Source organism: Callorhinchus milii, unplaced genomic scaffold (genome assembly GCF_018977255.1).
Source record: "Callorhinchus milii isolate IMCB2004 unplaced genomic scaffold, IMCB_Cmil_1.0 Scaffold5, whole genome shotgun sequence".
In the NCBI taxonomy this organism is placed as follows: domain Eukaryota; kingdom Metazoa; phylum Chordata; class Chondrichthyes; order Chimaeriformes; family Callorhinchidae; genus Callorhinchus; species Callorhinchus milii.
In genome coordinates this window covers 42,726,786-42,746,268 of record NW_024704746.1, presented here as the reverse complement: position 1 = coordinate 42,746,268, position 19,483 = coordinate 42,726,786, and the positions used below count along the sequence as shown (strand labels likewise).

The window sequence follows — 19,483 nt, the reverse complement described above, 5'->3', positions numbered from 1 at the left end:
TTTTTAAGCTCAAAAGTTGTGAACTGCCATCATTCTACCAACGCAAAGAATCCTGTTAGCAAACCATGCAAATTAGACCTGGATATACCTGACTGATCCGGCAAGTGTATCTGTTAAGAAAATGAGGTTCCACAGTATTTTGTGCTGTGTCAACTTTGTAACACATCATTTTTCATGTGTCTGGGGTGTTTGCCAGTGGTGCCGGGACTTGTGTTTGAATGGGCTTCAGCAGAGAAGACAATTTATCCTCCCGAAATGAAGGACGCTATATAAATGTAAATTTGTATTGCATTCTACGTCAGTGAAAGGATGGTCAAATCTGTACAGAAATAACTGTTTACATTCTGTCAAATGGTACCTTCTAATTTTGTACAGTGTTTAAAAATGCATGTTTGACATTGGACATGTAGTAGAAGTTGTTCCATCACCAAGCCTGCCAAGTCTTCAGCTCACAATCTAGACAGACCCTCCAGCCAAATGCTGGGGGAGCCTTGCATTGCTATCTACAAAGTACACTTCAGTGTATTCGTGTGAAACACTTTGAGATGTCCTTTGAGATGCAATTTAAAAGAAGAGAGCTTTTTCCAGTGTCTCGGCCATCAATCCTCCAGATAAATTGGTCATTCTTTTTTTTAATGATTATTAGGCCTTGCTGTGCACAAACTGCCCACCTACAAATAAATAGTCCCATCACTTGACAGCAATTACCTGTGAAAGGATTTGAGATCTTGTATTAAATCTCTCTCTTCCTTCTCTTTCCCTCACCCCTTCCTTCTCCCACCTATAACTCTACAGCGAAGCTGTATAAAATTGTTTAATTACAACAACAACAACTTTCATTGATATAGAGCCCTTCACAGTGGACGGCGTCTCAGAGTGCTTACTCCCTTACTTCGCGCAGTGCAGCTAATTTCCAGATCTGGAAACATAATGGGCCAATGGATAAGCAGCGTTTAACTGTATTTAAAAATACGTGAATTTTTTTTCCCTTGGAACATAATAATGTGTTCTCAGTACTCATAGGACTCTGTGTGCTTGCTGGGTGTAAATAGGCACATGAGATATAAATTTAAGTATTGTATGTATTCTCATAGATGAGAAGTCCTGCAAACGGTGCAAATATGTTAGTCTAGGTTTAAACCTTAACACCAGTCTCCTTTCCCTGTGTTCATTGTTGTGTGTAGTTGTACATTTAGTCTTTTGCACCTTTGCATTTTAGTATTAAAAGGTCCCCTGCTGTGCATAAATATGGTCAATTGCACAGCAAAAACTTGCTCAAGCAAAGTAAAAAGCACGTACACTTCAGTGAACAAATATGGGTTAAAGAGAGTGTAGCCAAGTGCCTGCAGCAGTAGACCACTCAAATCTATACAGAGTACAGGAGAGTTCAATCTCCATGCTGCCGTTGTCTTTGAGTGAGTTCTAAACTGGACGCTAGATTAAGAGTCTTTTATGCTCCATTTGAGAAGAGGGCTGAAAGGAACCACAAACTTTCCCCATGAACTGTAACCACTATGATATTATGCCACCTCCACTCTGAGATCCTACCTATATGAAGGGTACTGTATAAATGCAAGTTATTGTTGCTGCATGATGTTGTATGGGTGAATCTGGTGCAGGGATTATTATTGTGGCTAGGGAAAGGAGATTTTACCAGTATGAAAAAGGTAAATTATGTGTGAAACAAAAACCGTGAATGTAGTGTGGTATCTTATGGGGCAAATGACATTCACTGCTGAACTGAGTTCCGATCCAATGAATCCCGAGGTGGTCATTCATGTGTAAATGACAAATATGTGGGTCTGTTTCCATCCTTAAATAAATCAAGCATCAAGTGTGATGCTGCGTTTCCTCTGCCCTGTCTTGCACAACAACACCAAACAGAGCTGCCAAATATCAAATACCAGCCGTACCAACGAATATAACATTAATAATCCTGATACTGTATTTGATATAGCACATTTATCAGACCTTTAAGACATCTCAAAGCACTTTACGGAATTTTATTGCAAAGTGTAGCGATCGTGCATTTTGTGGGTGAATGTGGCAGCCAATTTTGTACACAGCAATATACCACAAACAGCCATGAACTGAGTGACCAATTTTATTTGGGGGATTGTTAACCAGGACACCGAGCGGAACCCACTTTACTTACCCAAGCAATGCTGCCACATATCTAAGCTTCACAACCCAAAACAGGTTTTAGCAAAGAAGAAACCAAAAAATAAACAGGAGCTCCAAATAAACAGTACTGGTACCAAATAACCAGGCAGGCCCATCCAGTGACCAAATCTTGGGACGTCCTCCCGACGTGAAAGGCGCTCTATAAATGGAATCTTGTTGTTGTTGTTGGCATGCTGAAGGCAACATGTGAGGTTTGGTTTAGCAGCCATATTCATAGTTAATTGTTGAGTAAAAACTGCTTGTTGGTAGAGACGTCATGTGTGTGCTTTTGACCTCCAGGTGATGGGACCTCAGATGCCTACTGCTTCCAAGAGAACGGTTTTCTGATCGGGACAATGGCCAAGTTGAGACTGCAAAGCTCAGACCTGGTGGTGCAGCAGCATTTCCGCTGGGTGCAGCTGCGATGGGATGCGGAGCCTATCAGTGGTTTGCTTCAGAGGTTCCTGAAAAGGAAAATGATTCACGCGGTGAGAGTTCATTCTGATAGCCTGGGTCAGCCTTGCCTGCCTTGTATGTAGTTGTAGGAGGACATGAGCTGGAATTAACATAATTTGTACATCTCAAACCTGAGCAAATGGAACCAGGACGTATGTTTTTTGTAGCCTGGTGAAATCTCATTTTGTGTCAGCAGGGTCAAGTTGCCAGTAAATAGTTACTATTTCACCAGGCTACAAAAAGCAGTTGAATATCAATAGGTTGTTGGTGATCAAACATGTGCTGTCCAAGTGTTAAATTCAGACTTGGTTCCAGCAATAAAATAAAATGTATTTTATCTGGCAGCACAGGTGACAGTTATTTGAAATGTCTATGTGTCGATCAGATGCAGATTTATTAGTCTCTGTCAGAATAGGTTTTAAGCTGTACTTTAAGTATCAGAAGGGCAGTGTGGAGTGCCAACCCTTCAGTACGTTGAGCTATTTTGAAACTGCATCTGTGTCTCAATGTGAGCCGCGGGTTTCAAACATAATCCTGTCTTGCAATGAAATTCCATCGAATAACTGACTTATGTCAGGGGCTTCATTGTGTCTTCCAAAAGACACCAAAGTGCAAAGAAAAGAAAGAAACTGGAGAACAAATTGCCATCATTGCACAAGTCGTCCGTTTCACTCTCTGCTTTACTGCTGTTCAGAAATCGCTGAACCCTGAACTGTCTGCTCAGGCTGACTGAGCTGTATTTGATACTTCCCATCTCGCTCGTGACCATCACATTTAGGTACCAGTGTCTTTGTGAAGCTCTGAGTTTGTAGAAAAATAAATCTTTTTTTCTCTCTGAGTCTCTTTGTGAGGCCATTGAGATGCATTGTAGGACAATAAGAGTCAAAGATGGTAATAAAGATTTTTTTTTCTCTCTCTCTGCAGTTCCAAGGAGAGCTTCCACCTCCAGCTGACCCGATGCGTAAGGCTGTGCTGTGGGTTTCTGCCGTCTGGCGACAGCTGAATTCTTACTTGTCTCGCTTAGGAACACCTGAGGCACTGATGGGACCAAGAGATTTCTTTTCCTGCCCAGTCTTACCAGGCCAGATACAAGCTATAATGAAGTAGGTTGCTGTTCCTGAGGTTATATGTGCCATTTGCTGTATGAGAGGTTGTGCTTGTTTTTACTGCTATTCCGTTACCCATTATATGGATTGTTTTAGGGGGAGGGTCCAGAGAGAGGAATACTAACCATTTTAAGTTTTTCTTCTTACGACTTCCAATCCTTCTGAAATGATGTTTTTCATGCATTTGCGATTGAAACCTGCCCATGATAAAGAGCTGAGGGGTGGGAGGGAGAGCAAGAATGACTGAAAGCATGGTCATAGATTTTGAGACGTGCCATGAAATGGTGATAAACGCTGTATTATAAACTGGAACTCAGTCACGTCAGTGAGCCGAGGGACTTTTCTGTACCCAAAGGTGACTTTGCAATCAAAGTGGTGAGTGGGAATGATTCTGCCAGCAGAATGCAGTGACTGAGTGCATCTGGAGGATTCATTTTATCGCATATTCTGTCTACAAAATACTTAGTCGTTACACTTTACAGTAATTCCTGTGATACTCTTTGAGACGTCCTCCCAACTTAAAAGGCACCATATTAAATGCAAGGATTATTATTATTATGGTTAGATTATTACAGCTTAAATCACTTTGTAGAGGCAGTTTCTAAGTAGGTTTCAGTGATGGATCAGCCAGACCAATAACAGCCACATTATATATTAATGGGTGTTACTTTTAGTATGTTTGAATTTGCTAAAATAGCTACCTTTTGCAGTAAAGTTATTATTTGCAGGAATTTTTATTCACCAGGTATTTTGTCAAGCCACTTCTGAATAATCAAATTAACAATTCCAGTTGCACCCATAATTATAGGAACTATGTTTCTTTAGAATTCTTCATCTGGATCTTGTATTATTATTGTTATTTGAAAGTGAGGGCTTTGAAAGTGAAGATGAGGATTCTGAACTCGATCCTCTGGGAGTTGGGGAGCCAGTGAAGCCAGAGGATGATCAGCTCAGCCTGGTGCAGGAGAGGACATGAGCTGCAGATTTCTGAATAATATGCAGCTTGCAGAGGCAAGAGTTGGGAAGTCCAGCAACCCGGCAGTTAGCACAATCAAGTTGTTGTTATTGTTTTCAGGTGGATGGCCAGTCTGTGGAACAATGTGGTGGCCCGAGAGCAGAAGAAGCCATACTTTCCAGAGCCTCGGTGAAGAGGCCTCCAGGCCTGCAAGAGCAGCCAGCCACCAAGGTCCTCAGCCAGAGCCAGCCAGCCACCAAGGTCCTCAGCCAGAACCAGCCAGCCACCAAGGTCCTCAGCCAGAGCCAGCCAGCCACCAAGGTCCTCAGCCAGAGCCAGCAAGCAGTGGTCAAGGCAGCCCTCAGTATCTTGCTTAACAAAGCTGTACTACACGGCTGTTCACTTTCTAGACAAGGTAAAATAAGCAGCGGAAAATCTGCACTGGCATACATCATGGCACTAATTATAATTTATTATAATCGCTCACTTGCTTACCCTAGTTCAAGGCACGTCTCAAAACCTACCTCTTTGACCAGACTTTCGGCCTTGTTTCCCTCTCCTCCCTCCCCCACCCCTCGATTCCCACCCTTAGCTCAGGTGCCCATCCAGCATTGTTAAGCTCCTATGAGACACTGTCCTGAGGTGAAAGGCACTGTATAAATATCAATTGTATTGTATTATATAATTGTCAGGTTACTCGACCACACAGCACAGTGCCCCGTTAAGGAGTGTAAACCTTGAGATGCCAAACTGGGTGTCCTGTGCAGAAAGTGCCATCTCAAAAAAACTGTGTATTCTGCTACTTGGCAGCTGGAAACCTTCCCTTTATATCTCTGGTTTTTAAAAGCTCAATTACAAGGAGTTACTGGACAAAGCAACTGGTCAAAGAGTACATTTTTAATAAACAATGCTGCATTTCTTCCATTTACTCAGTGAATGATGTAAAAAACACATGGACCACTGTAAAAGGTGCTGTGTGAACAACAACAACAATTTACATTTATACAGTGTCTTGCAAGTTGGTGGGCACCTCAACGTGCTTGACACTGCTGATTGGGCACCTGAGGAGTGGTGGGATGAGGAATGGGAAAGATGACTGAAAGCACGATCAAAGAAATAAGTCTTGAGACAGACCTTGAACGAGGTGAGGAGGGAGAGAGTCGGGATGGATTCTGGGATGGATTTCCAGAGAGCGAGGGCAGAATGGCTGAAAGAATGGTGGGGAACTAAAGACAATGTGCAAACCATATATGGGGTGTGGGAGGCTGAACTATCTTTCTCCCCCTCCACTCCACCATCCCCTCAGTGTGAAGTGTGTGAAGACTGGTAATGGGAATCAGTGGGTAACTGAAGATTTATGGTTGTAGAGTTAGACCAATACCTGCCGGAATTCCAGGGATGGAGCTTTCCTCTGACCATGATAACCAGCTACAAAATCAGCAAGAAGAAAATCGACAGCAGTTCGTGGAGACGAGTGAGCACTGGTCCCCGCAAAAAATCTGCTCATTCGGTGTCCCAGACCTGGAACAAGCTTGAAGGACAAAGAGAGGGTAAGGCCCATTAGAAGGTCAAAGTAATCCCAGTACTACAATGATTCTGGTATTTAACATTTGCCCACAAAATACATACAGTTGACCCACTTTGCAGTATATCCTGTGAAGCCCTTTTGAAGCGTCTTCTGATGAGGCGCTTATCAAATGCAAGGATTATAGATTGCTTTATCACATTGAAATATCTCAAAGCGCTTCAGAGGGTTGTACCTTAAAATGTAAGGGTTGTGTATTTGTAGACAAACTCAGCAGCCAAATTACCCACAGCAAAGTCCCACAAACAGGCAAAACACACAGAAAGTGAATGACAATTTTTTATCTGGAGGACAATGGGAGAAACTCCCTTCTCTTTTGAAATATGTTACCATGGAATCTTTTAACGTCCTGCTGAACAGATCGATGTGCTTCACTTTAATGTTTCGTCTGATGGATGCCATCTCCAACAATGCAGCACTGAATTAAAATGTCAGCTATGAGCTCAGCGTACAGAGACTTGGGGCTTGAACCCGTATCTTACTACCTCGGAGGTGAGAGAGCTACCGACTGAGCCAGGCTGAAATGTTCAAAAATCAACCACGTTGCCAGCATCAATGATATTAATAATAATAATAATCCTTGCATTTGATATAGCGCTTTTCACGTCGGGAGGACGTCCCAAAGCGCTTCCCAGAACACACTGTAAAGTGAATTGACTGTATATTTGTGGGCGAACACGGCAGCCAATTGCGCACAGCAATGTCCCACAAACAGTCGTAGATTGAAAATGACCAATTTATTATTGTTTTTGGTTTTAGAGGGATTATTATTAGGCGTGTGGAGTAAGGCGTGTGAAACTTGCCCAAGGTTTCGCCCTACCTGGAATTCAACTCAGGTCTCTCGCTTGCAAAGCGAGTGCTCTAACCACTGAGCTACAAGACTCCACATAATGCACAAATTTGGAAAGGTGTTTGTATCAGATTCTTAATCATTAACTTTGCAGTCTTTGGTTTTTCCGAAGCTTTAATTCAGTATTTATAGGACACTCAATGCATCACAATTGCCCTGGGAATGTACTCTCTTCCTTCACTTTGATGACAATACATAGATTTACATAGAATGTACAGCACGGAACCAGGCCATTTGGCTCAACTAGTCTGTGTCAGTATTTATAATCCACACGAGTCTCTACTCGCTCACTCACTCATTCACTCTTATCACACTCTGATTCTATTCCCTTCACCCTCATGTGAAACTCTAGCTTCCTCTTAAATGCATCTACAGCAATGGGTATTGGAAGTTAATAGGAAAATAAAAACATTTTCAGCACCAGCTGCCTTCTAACTGTTTTATTCACCTAAATCCTCAACACATTTAAAAAACATAAAATTCATCATCGGTTTTATTAGAGTTTTACTGCTCTGTTTAATTTGCGTTTGATTGTATTTTTTTTAAGTCGACCATTGTGTGTTATATTTCCAAGGGACTGATCGATTCTGGTCGTGAGTTAAACCCAGCTCCATTACTGTTTCTGCCAACTGTACGCAGTGCTGAAAATTGTGTGTGTGTGTATCTCCCAAATGGTTGGCAAGGCGAGCGAATAAAAGAGAAGTCATCTCTTAGTGCATTTGGTTTTTGATCAGCTGGGTGTTCGACACACGTGGAAATCCATCATCAGAATATCCAAACCACACTGAAAGTTCCACTTATGTATGCCCTCTATACATGGATATTTCCATGTGTCTAGATTGGAAAGTGTGCTCTTCCCTTACCAAATTCAGAGGATATTAGTTGCAGGTTGGCAAGAGCCAAGGCTTGGGGACTCCAGAATGTGTTTTGGGGGAACTGCTGGAGTCGAACCAGCTAAAACCATAAAGTTTGCCATTGAAGCAATAGTCCACTGCTAGGATTACCCCACCCATTAAGGCTTTGGCTTGCAGGGTTACGCCTCTCTGCACAGTGTGGTAAGTAAGGAAAGCAAACCGTGCCAGTGGTAGCTAAAGAGTAACCCATGGGTATTTTCTGGGGTTAAGCTTGCTGAGGTTGTAATGCTGAATATATCAATGAGTAAAATAACTGAGAGGTTGCTATTTGGTACATGAATCACATCATCCACTTTAACTACATGTTTCGTGTTTGTTTCCGAGCAGCAATTCAGTTTATGCCAGAGTCACCTGAAGACTTCAACAAGTTGAACGTGCAAACTAGACCGCAGTAAGTTTCTTTGCATGAATACGACTACAATCTGATTTAATTTATCGCCCTCCCTTGCTTAACATCGACCTTCTGTGGTTAAATTGTTGCAAATTCTAAGAGAGCTAACATGGTTTAATTACAGTTTTTCTTTTGAAACAAAACTCATTTCGATTTGTAAAAAGTTTATTTCCTGCCCGCTTGTTATTTTCTATATTAGAAAATATAGCTTTTGCCTTTGGTGATTCCTTTCAATGGAAAGGAATTGAAGTAATTCATGAGCTAAGAAGTTATTAATATTCACAGCAATGCAAGTCAGTGTTGCAATTGGAGCACCGGTATTCATGGTATTTGTGAGGTGCCCGTGTTAATAATGAGTGCAGCCAGATACCTGCTGAACAATCGATTGAGTAATGCCCTTCTCTGGATGGACGGGGATTTCAATCCAAGGTAGTCGACCCAGATGTCTTCTTACTGGAGTCTGTAAATAGCCACAAGCAAAATTACGTGGACAGCTTTGCCTTTGAAGTTCCACTGAGCACATTTGTCTAATGAATGACGTACTGGATAATTGCAGCTATCATCAGTGAAGGATTGAGATGTGGGTTTGGAGAGGTGGGGCAGGCAAATTAAAAAAAAAAAAATCTTTTGATGCAGTTTGGATGTATGTGACCTTCAGGTAAAAGGATGTATTGTTAATGTAACATAGAGGAATGCAATGTTCCAATAACCAGCATGGTTGCCCTGCCAAGGAACACAGGCAATTTAATTTATTTGGGGGCAAAGGGGGCAAGATGTTTTTCCAGGTCAATCGTTGCCTGACTTTGAAGCTGAGATTGCACTGCAGGCTGAGACATATTGCTGCTCTGTCCATATGTTCTCTCCACTGCTTAATGATGGTTCAGCTTTGGCTGAATACTCCTTTATTGAAAGGAATCACCAAAGGCAAAAGCTCCCAGCGGTTTGCTGGATGTGAATTCATTTATTTTTTAAAAAGGACCGACATAGTGTATTGAAGGGAAACTGGAACAAATGCCTACAAAAATATAGGTTATAAAACATAACCATGTGCTTTGTGGGTTGTACCATGCAATTTGTTAAGTTGTGATAATCTGTAAAATATATTAATAAGCAGCCAATTCAAGGGTTCAGGCAATTGAAACTGACGGGCAGAAATGTTATAACAGCATGGTATTTGTTTTAGCCAAAGACATGGAGTTTACATCTGCACATACTGAAGACTTAACATCCATAACATGAGCTTGCATTTATTGAATAGCTTTCATGTAAAATAAGGTATAATAGTACTTAATCAATTTGGTGGTGGACAGTGCGTATCTACTTGATTGACTGCGTGAGATAAGGGTTCCTCCTGTATCTCATTTTCGTTCCTCGTCTTTTCTTGAAAATCACAGGCCAGTTACGGTGTAAGACAATTTGTGTCCATTTGCTTGGGCAGCTGTCAGTGTGAAGTGATTTGCGCAGAAACTGCAGCCTATTTGTGGTTTGAGGTTACCCATCTGAGCAGTCTGAAGTTTGGCACATGACGCGAAACTACCTTGGGGAAATAGTCTCATATCACTTGGTTTCGCACTGGCCAAAGGATAATTGCACCCGGTACAAAGCAGGCTTCTTCGTAAATAAAGGTCGTGTTTGCAAGCTCTTTACTAACCTAAAAAATCATTCACAAACCATCATTAGGGTCTGCGGGTGACTGTACTGCAGCTCTACCAAACTGAAGATAAAGGTAGCTGTATAACTTGTTCCTTTGTGTTTGTACTGGTCTTAAACAACTATAGGTATAACTGGAGCATTATGGTTTACGCTCAAATGATCATTAGAATGCTGAGTGCTGAGATGCTGGTATTTGGTACTACATTTATCATTTTGTTTTCGGAGTAACTTTGAATACTATTAACAGTCACTTCTCAAACCTCCCCAACTTTGGAACTTCCTCCCTCTATCGCTTTGCCTCATCCCATTATTATTTATCTTTAAACCCTCCTTAAGACTTACCTCTTTGACCGCACCTATGGTCACCTCTGCCTGACACAGCGCCAATCCTGCCACTGTACAGCACTCCGAGATGCCATCCTGTGTGAAGGGTACTGTATAAATGCAGGTCGGTGTGGCGTAACAATCTTTATATAGGCCTAAAGAACTAATCTAGAGTAAGGTTTTGAATTGTCTTAACATTCAGTTCACTGGAGGGTGGTCAAGTGAAAGCTGCGGATCTAGAGCAAGGGATGGCTTTTTATGCCGATGAAGATGATGACCTCATGGAAGAGCTCCAGAGCATGTGCTTAAGCAGGTCCGAGTCTGATATTAGCAAGGTAAGGACACTGTCTACATAGCCGGAGATACTGCCAAACTATGTTGGTTACCTTAAAAGCACATCTTTCAGGCTGCCCCAGTGTGTGAGCAGGCAAAGGTGTATGGGCTGTGGCTCAGTATCTTAGCAGACAGTCTAGTCAGCCAATGCGCCATGGAGTGAATTATTAAGTGCTCCGAGACACCATCCTTTAAGGGTGCTATATATGTACAAGTTGTTATTGTTAAGTCATACAAAATGTGTTTGAATAGCATGTATTTGAAGACTTTTGGTGTGATTGTATTAATGTTCTGAAGTGAAGCCTATGTTTGCACTGAACGTAAGATTTGCATACAACACTGAAACCAAAGTACTTCACCTGATCCACTTGTCTAGGTTATGTGTTTAGGAAGCCAATGAACAAACACTTTAGGCCGCCTTTATTGATTTTGTGTTACTGATTGAAAGTTTCTAACCTTATTGAAATAGAGAGAGTATATTATTGTAACTCTGGAATGCAAGTACTGTATGTTAAACTGAATTGACATTCCGGTTGCCTTTATTTGCAGCTTCTTTGCGCCATACACAGTTAGAATGGGTGAAATAGTTTTCAGCCAAATGGTGTGTTGTTTTTCCCTGGATTGAGTGCTGTCTATTAAAGAATGGAGTTTCTCCCAGTGTCTCGGCCAATAAACACTCACTCACTCACTCACTCACTCACTCACTCACTCACTCACTCACTCACTCACTCACTCACTCACTCACTCACTCACTCACTCACTCACTCACTCACTCACTCACTCACACTGTTTGTTTGTTTGTGGGATGCTGCTGTAAGCAAATTGGTTGTCACATTCGTTCACAAAATACATGCAGTCACACCACTATATAGTATATCCTTTATGGTGTCTCATCAATTTGATAAGGTGGTATATCAAATGCAAGGTTTCATATCGAATGAAGGGCTTTGTTTGGTTTACATGTTGGAAACTAAACTGGAAACTAAATTGGTTGCAGATCGACACGTCAAAAGATCTTTTCTTTATGATCCCTGGTTCTCAGAGTGACCAGTCAGCCCTAAAGATGGCAAAAGAACACACTGCTCAGTCACCAGCACCAAAGGTAATGAATGTTAAACAACATCCTGAAAATTCCTCTGCTCCAAACTAGGTGGAGCAAATACCGGCCACAAACCATGAATTGGGTGTGGGAATTCAGGAGATGCTTTTTAAAGGTTCCAAGGTGGTCTGTTGGTTCAGTTGGTTACTGCTGTGCTGTAGAATGGTAGATTGTCTTCATTTTCACTATTCACAGCCATGTCCCAGTCTTAGTTGGTCCATCAGGTGCTCTCTGGCAATAGGTTGGGAAGCTGGTTGGAAGAGAAAATACTGGAGGACAAGTCAACTTGTCCTCCTGGTGATGTTTGGAACTTATGCAGAATGTGCTCCCCAGACCCACAAGGAGGGAAGATAAACTACACATGATTTTAACCAGTGATAAAAGAAGGAAAAAAGTAGTGAATGACATAAGAGGGGAAAAAGGAGTTCACGGCATGCTATACTCAGCACAATCCTTTAGCCCTTGCTTGTGCGCTGGTTCTCTACACTGTGATTGTAGTAGTAAATCCCATTATTTCTCCTTCTCCTCATTCAAGGCAAAAAATGTACCTATGATCGCACTTTTGGTCATCTCCACCGAACACACCTCGACTCCCAAACCCTGCTCAGGTGTCCATCCAGATGTTTTCCCAAAGTGAAAAGCGCTGTATAAATAGAATTGTATTGTAACTCTGCTGCCGTGGATTCTACTGCGGGTCTGGAGCCTATGAAGACAAGGATAGGTGTCAATGTGAGTTGAATTGCATTGTGTTTGATTTTCAGGTTGTTGACCAGTCTACAAAAACTGGTGCACCCACGTCAAGTAGCAGCACTAGAAGGGTGAACCGATCAGGTGGCACCTCGAGAGCAAAGTCGCATCTCCCTGTGCCTCTGAACAACAACACGCACCGTATTCACCACAGCAGCAGCAGCAATACAAGGCATTTAGAAACGAACAACAATACAACCGAGGAGATGTGGAACCCACACAAAACTAAACATGAAGCCAACAACAATGAATAAGGATACAATCCTGTCTGAAGGTTTTATTTCTAAGTCTTCTATTTCCCAATGGGACCCACCATGTGCTGATCACCAACAATAGAAATCTTTGTATTATAGCTTTACAATGGGTTTTCCCATTCTGACCATAAGTTGATTTGTTCTCGTGATCAGAGTGTGATAGATCCCCAATATCCATTAGGTAGATACAATAGATATGTAATATATTACATGAAATGTAAAGTTCCACTTTATTACTATACAATGTTTATTTGGGACCAGTGACTAACTAAATACTGAGTGTTTGTTAACAGTGCTGTGACAATGCACTGTTTTTGTTTTTAGTTTTGCCTTTTATTTCTTGGGTTGCAAACCTAAAATAGCTGGTTTTGCCAAAAGAAGAACAATTTTATAAAATGCAAATTGGTTGTTGCACATAAAAGAGCTTTTGGAATCATTGTTGATGCATCGTTATTATTCAGGATTTTTCCCACAGAAGTATATATATTATGAAGTGACTAGAACCATGGGGGACATAGATCATACCCATGGCTTCATATGTACAGTATAAGGAAATGTATTTACTTTTTTTAATATAAAAACCTCCTTTTCATTGGATTTTATTCAGTGAATAGAATGTGGCAATAAGTGTTATTGGAATCTCAGAAGACTTTCCTTCAAAACAAGAAGCCATATTAAATGTTTTAATTGAATTCTATCTGCTTCTTGTCGTTCTTAGTTTTTTTTTCTCTCTTACTGTGCAGTGCTTCAGGTGGGAGGCTGTGATAATGTATTGTTGGAGGTGCTGTCCTTCGGATAAACATTAACTCTATGTCCCTTTCTGCCTGCTCCGGTGGATGTTAAAGGTCCTATGGTACTATTTGAGAAGGGAAGAGAATTTCTCCCTGGTATCCTAGCCAACAATCCCCCTGATAAAATTGGTCACTCACCTCACGGCTGTTTGTTGGACATTGCTTAGCACAAATGGGCTGCTGCTTTGGCCTGCAAAATACTACACTTTACAGTAAATTTTGTGGAGCTCTTTGAGATGACCTCCTGACATATCAAATTGGAGGTGTATTGTTATATTTTAAGTGTTTAAAAACGTCTATGCTTTATCACACACTTGGAGTTCCACCTCATTGATCAGCCTGCAAGATTCCTGGACACGTGCCCACACCTGGATTGTGTGGAATCTCCACGTTCAAGTGTCATTGAATTCCTTCACTGCTTCATATACAATCTGAAACCAAGGACCATTTACCATTGAGCTACTAGTTTAAACCTATAATTTTCTGTTTCCTGCCTTCTATCCCAATTAGAATGTTTATGTCACAGTAAGAGGCCATTTGGCCCATCCTGTCTGTTGGTACCAGTTCCTTGATGAATCTCTGATGCCATTCCCCTGCGATTGCTGCATTTTCTTTCACGTTTTTCTCTTGAAACAATAATCCAATTTAATTTGCTTACAAGTACACCATTGCTATACTTGACAGCAGTTCTCTGTGAAACACATTGAGACATTTGAGGCATTAATGACAATATACAATACTTTTATTTGACATAACGCTTTATCACATATTGAAATATCTCAAAGGGCTCCCAGAATTTTTGGTAAAGTAGTGACTATATTTCTACACTAATATTTCAACATTATAAGCACTACATATATCAGACTCATTGGGTACAATGGAACTACTTGGGACGAATGGACATTCCATGATTGAAATTTTTGTGCTCTTTATTTAATGTAGTTCAAAGTGATTCCAGCCAGTTAACTAGGCTGCAATGGTGCTCTGCTAAAGTTTCACAGTATTACAGAATGAAAAATTAAGTAAATGATATGAAAATGTGTAATTAGAACAAGAATTTGTTTATTAAACCCACAATCTTTGTTTCAACAGATCTATACAGATCTAAAAAAAAATGTTAAAATAACACGATTGAGTCCCAAAGTGAATGNTTTTTTTTGCAGATTGTGTTGGGCACGAACGCAATATTGTGTCTATATGCTGGCTTCCAATACATTTGCACTAAACCTAACGTAATCTTAATGGAACTATTCCAAGCAAACCATAATCTCTGCATTNAAAAAAATCCAGTACCATTTGGACCCCAATGGTAACATCATGCAGAGAATTCTGAGCATTGTAATTGTAACCATATAAGATATATTTTAAAATAGTAATCACATTTATATAAAAGTATACATTTGTTTGCAGTGCAAGAAATTAAGTTTTCCGTCCTTTTCTTAAATACTGAACGCCTCATAAGTTTCTACATGTTCAAAGGAATTGTATGAATAAAATACAAAAAATAAAGTTATTGATCTAATGATTATGTTCAAACAAGCAAACAAACTCTTAAGTGAGAAGCTGGAGATATTTGACACTTTTTGTCTCTCACGTGAGATATTTGAAGGTTTAGAACACAAATGCTGTCTTACTCAATTTCTGGTCTACATCTCATGGACAATTGCTACATCCCGATTGATGTAAAACTTGAAACAGAATAACTATCACTCAGTATAAAACTGAGCAGTGAAATTAATATGCTTCAGGGGGTGAGAATGTGGAACTTCACTGTCAGAAGCTGTGCTTGAAGCAAAATGGAGCAATGTATCTTAAGAGAAACCTTGATGCATACCTGAGGGAGAAGGGAATAGGGGGGGGTATAAGATTGGGGACAAGGAAGGATGAAGCATAAATACCAGAACAGACTAGTTTACATACTCTGAGACACTACCCTGTGTGAAAGGCACTATATAAATGCAAGTTGTTGTTTGTTGGGCCTAACGGCCTGTTTCAATCAAGTATCGTTCTATATAATTCAATGTAATGCTCCTATTTCTCACAATGCAGAATGATTTCCTGTCATGTACTCTAGGCTTTTTAACTGTGTTTGGAGAGGAAGGAGGCTAAGAGGAAACACTAAGGTTCCTGAATGAATGTTAAAAAATTAAAACTTTGCCTTTTAAGTTAATAATTTTGAATTATGTTTTTTTAAGTGCAAATGTGTCAAGAGCACTGTGCACCTCTTCCTCAACAACTATGAACATATGAGCTTGGATCTATGCCAAGAACAGTCTCACAATGTATCTTCCTGACTGTGAACCTTTGACCCTGCTTACTCATTGTAAGTGCACAGGCTTCCATGTTATCACAGTGATGAATATTATGGTCTGAAACTTTCAAGACACCCATTTTGGTTGCAGCAATGGTTGACAAGGTTTCCACCCCCATTGGCATCTACGGAGAGCCAGGTCATCGGATTATTAAGTCCACCACAGAAACTGGTGAGAACTTCGATGCAGCCTTGCCTAATAGTCTTATTGCATAGAGTCCTATGTGCTATGTGGATCACATCCAATCCACATTTGTGTATATAAATGCATTCTTGTCATTATAAATTTGACATCATTAAGGTGTTGGATGAAAGTGTTGAGCAGGATATTCTGCATTTTTTTGAAACACAGATGCTCACACACATAGCTCACACACATACACAGCATACAGCTTACACAAACACAGCTCACACACATTTGCTCACACAAACTAACACAGCTCACACACATAGTTCACACACATACAGCTGATACACACACATAGCCCACCCCCCCCCCACACACACACATACACACATACAACTCCACTACTTGTGATATCTTCATGAACGTTGAATGCATTTAGTAATCTGCAGAGCTCATAATCTCGTCTCCTGGAGGTCTTCCTCTGCCTCCTCCTGCAAGGCACTTATTTTTGGTCGTGTTTTCCTCTTGCTTGAATTCCTTCGGTGAGCTGAAAATAGCTTTGCCCGGTCCAAATGTCCAAAGACCTGCTTGAAAAGGCTGGCTTCAGTCAGTAGTTTTTGAAGAGCATCAAACTGCTTAACCGAGCAGCCCTCGATTACCTGGGAAGAAGAAATTGGACACAGAATTAACAACCAGAAGAGGCATCCAATTCAGGTCAGCTCTAACTTGACTTCCTGCAGGTCAGTACAGGACATCCTTCCAATATGAAAAGCGCTATATAAATGTAATTTGCTGTTTGTTAATGTCATGAACTTTTAGTGTCAAGTTAGCTATGAAACATTGCTGGTCATTTTCAATTGTACATTGCTTAAAATTACCCTAAATCTGTTTTTCCACAAACTTTTTGTCACCTGTTCCAAACGTAAAGATATTTTATGTTTCCAAACATCTATTCTACTGTACTGCTGGCACTCCCAATAGTTTCATTGTGTTAATTGCATGGATTTAGATGTAGTACAGATTTTATGATGGGCTCTCTATCTTCCCCGATGATGAAAAAAATAGTTGCTTGTATTGTCTGAAATAAGCAATACTTGGCCAAAAGTTTCTTGTAAAAGGTTTTGCATTGTTCTCATTTTCATCTGAACAAGCTTTCCCTGCAACATGCTAATCTCCCCCTTCCACATACCCATATATGCACACACATACACACACGGGTAAAGACATCCTGGCTTCAATGAGAAGAGAAGCAAGCTCTAAGTGTGTTACACCAAATGGGTTTGACAGGCTGATTCACATCGCACAAATGTGTCTCTAATTTGGCACAGTCCACCCCAGCATGAGAAATAGAAATCTCAAAACTGATGGAGATAGTGGGATACTCTGGCAGTGTCGACGGAGAGTAGAAAGGCAGCAGTACTCGGCGTGTAACTGTGCCACAGTTGACCAGGGAGTCCTTGATGCCATTCGCAGCACTGACGTGCTTCACCTTAAGAACAAAATGTAGCAAATGTATAAAATATCGACTTTCAAATTCCATAAATCTGAACCCACGTCAGTCTGGTCACGACCACTTCTGCCCAGAATTTAATTAAGTGAACTTGTCGTTGATCCTATTTATCCATTTATCTTTTGTGCTCTCAATCTGTAAAGGGGGCAGGGGGGTTACCATTCAACCCCTCAGAAGCCCAGAACACTGTTGCGTGGACTGACGGGATGTGAGACAATGGAAACTTACTAGGAATTGCTGACACTCGAGGAGCGCTTCCACTCTGTGCTCTGAGAGTATAACCGTGCAGTCTGCGAATGCATACTTCAGGGTTTTTCTTATGACCTGGAATGTTCTGTTGCAAAGAAACAATACCAAGAATTAATTTTGAGAGCTCACATATGCAATAATAATAATCCTTGCATTTGATATAGCGACTTATCGTGTCATTGAGACGTCTCAAAGCGCTGAACAGGATATGCTGTAAAGTGAGGTTTTTTTTGTGGGGGACATGGCAGCCAATTGCGCACAGCAGTGTCTCACAAACAACCATGGATTGAGTGACTAAATTATTATTATTTGTTTTTCAAAGGGATTATTAACCCCAGAAAACAATCTGCCAATCGTCTAACAACCGGGTTCCTACTTACTGCTAGCTAACCAGAGTCGTGTGGAGTAAGGAAACTTGCCCGAGACTTTGCCCTGCCCAGGAATCAAACCCAGGTCCTCTCGTGTGCAAGGCGATTGCTCTAACCAATACGTTATGTATGTCACTTAGACATGGAAATATCCACATGTCTAAGTGACAGGAATGGAATGCGCACTCCCTCCCTAGAGGGACACCGTTTTTGCGAAAGCGTGGTCAAAGAGCTAGGACTTGATTTGGACTCTGACACTGAACTCTCAGTTCACGCACGGTTTGTTCCGAGGAGACTTACACAGGATCGAGATGTGCAGACGGCTCATCCAGGAGCAGGATCTTGGCCTTACTGAGAATGGATCGGGCCAAACACATCAGCTGCTTGTGGCCGTTGCTGAGGATGTAACCCCCATCCACCAGAATGAAGTTCAGTTTGTCGGGAAACTGCTCAATCATTGACTTCAAACCGACCTGCAATGTTCATCACAGAAAGAACATGACTAAGTCCCACTGCCTCTGTCTGGTCACTGCCCCCGCACTCCCCGACCAGTCACTGCTCCCATCCGAACAGTCATTGGCCCCTCTGTACAGTTATTGCTTCCCTCCTAACTGATCACTGCCCCACCCTCTGACTCATCTCTGCCCGTCCCCCCCAATCTGTCTCTAACCGGAACTGCAATAAACCAATGTCAACACTCTAAATGTCTGTAGGAAAACCAATGTACAGTCTAAATGATAATAATGACCTTGCTTTTATATAGCTCCTTATCACAGCGCCAAGATATCTCAAAGCGCTTCACAAGATTTACTGTAAAGTGTAGTGACTTAATATTTTGTAGGTGAATGTGGCTGCCAACTTGCACATATCAATGTCCCACAAGCAACCATGAAATGAGTGACCAATCTTATCTGGAGGATTGATTAAATATTTTGTAGTAAACCAAGTGGATACAATCCAAATGAATCAATTTAATCACTTTCTCCTTTGTGTTTTCTCAATGTATATATCATTTTTTTTATTGGAATTATCACTCTAATGCTTTTAGTCTCCAAGTTGTTTTTATACAGTAACAGACCATTCATAATAGATTACATTTTCTACAAACTATTATCTGAAAGATAGACAACAAAGAACTTCAATAGAAATATGGACAGATATATATTACTATCTGCATTGTGATAGCCTGGTTATATTGGTGTCAGATTTGCCTATAATCTCAGTCCTAACCCGTGAACCAACACTATCCTTGATTATTCTGAAAGAAAAATCCTTGTGTTTGATATAACACCTTATC

General features: G+C 40.9%; 2 protein-coding genes across 3 annotated transcripts in view; one reads left to right on the top strand and one right to left on the bottom strand.

The window, feature by feature from the left end:
- The window catches only part of cttnbp2 (cortactin binding protein 2), a 123,158-nt gene extending 109,636 nt beyond the window's left edge, over positions 1 to 13,522 (top strand). Inside the window, 10 exon segments of the mRNA XM_042334898.1 lie at positions 2,464 to 2,651; positions 3,544 to 3,722; positions 4,801 to 4,829; positions 4,832 to 4,911; positions 5,002 to 5,095; positions 6,048 to 6,230; positions 8,357 to 8,420; positions 10,600 to 10,732; positions 11,728 to 11,832; positions 12,591 to 13,522. Coding sequence (XP_042190832.1) covers positions 2,464 to 2,651; positions 3,544 to 3,722; positions 4,801 to 4,829; positions 4,832 to 4,911; positions 5,002 to 5,095; positions 6,048 to 6,230; positions 8,357 to 8,420; positions 10,600 to 10,732; positions 11,728 to 11,832; positions 12,591 to 12,830 — 1,295 coding nt within the window. The 3' untranslated portion in view covers positions 12,831 to 13,522.
- Positions 13,523 to 16,438: 2,916 nt separating this feature from the next.
- The window catches only part of cftr (CF transmembrane conductance regulator), a 57,085-nt gene continuing 54,040 nt past the window's right edge, over positions 16,439 to 19,483 (bottom strand). For both annotated transcript variants that reach the window (XM_007894595.2, XM_042335840.1), the window contains 3 exons: positions 18,487 to 18,659; positions 17,798 to 17,903; positions 16,439 to 16,718 (listed from right to left, as the gene is read on the bottom strand). In XM_007894595.2, coding sequence (XP_007892786.1) covers positions 16,512 to 16,718; positions 17,798 to 17,903; positions 18,487 to 18,659 — 486 coding nt within the window. In that variant the 3' untranslated portion in view covers positions 16,439 to 16,511. The remainder of the gene's footprint in view (positions 16,719 to 17,797; positions 17,904 to 18,486; positions 18,660 to 19,483) is intronic.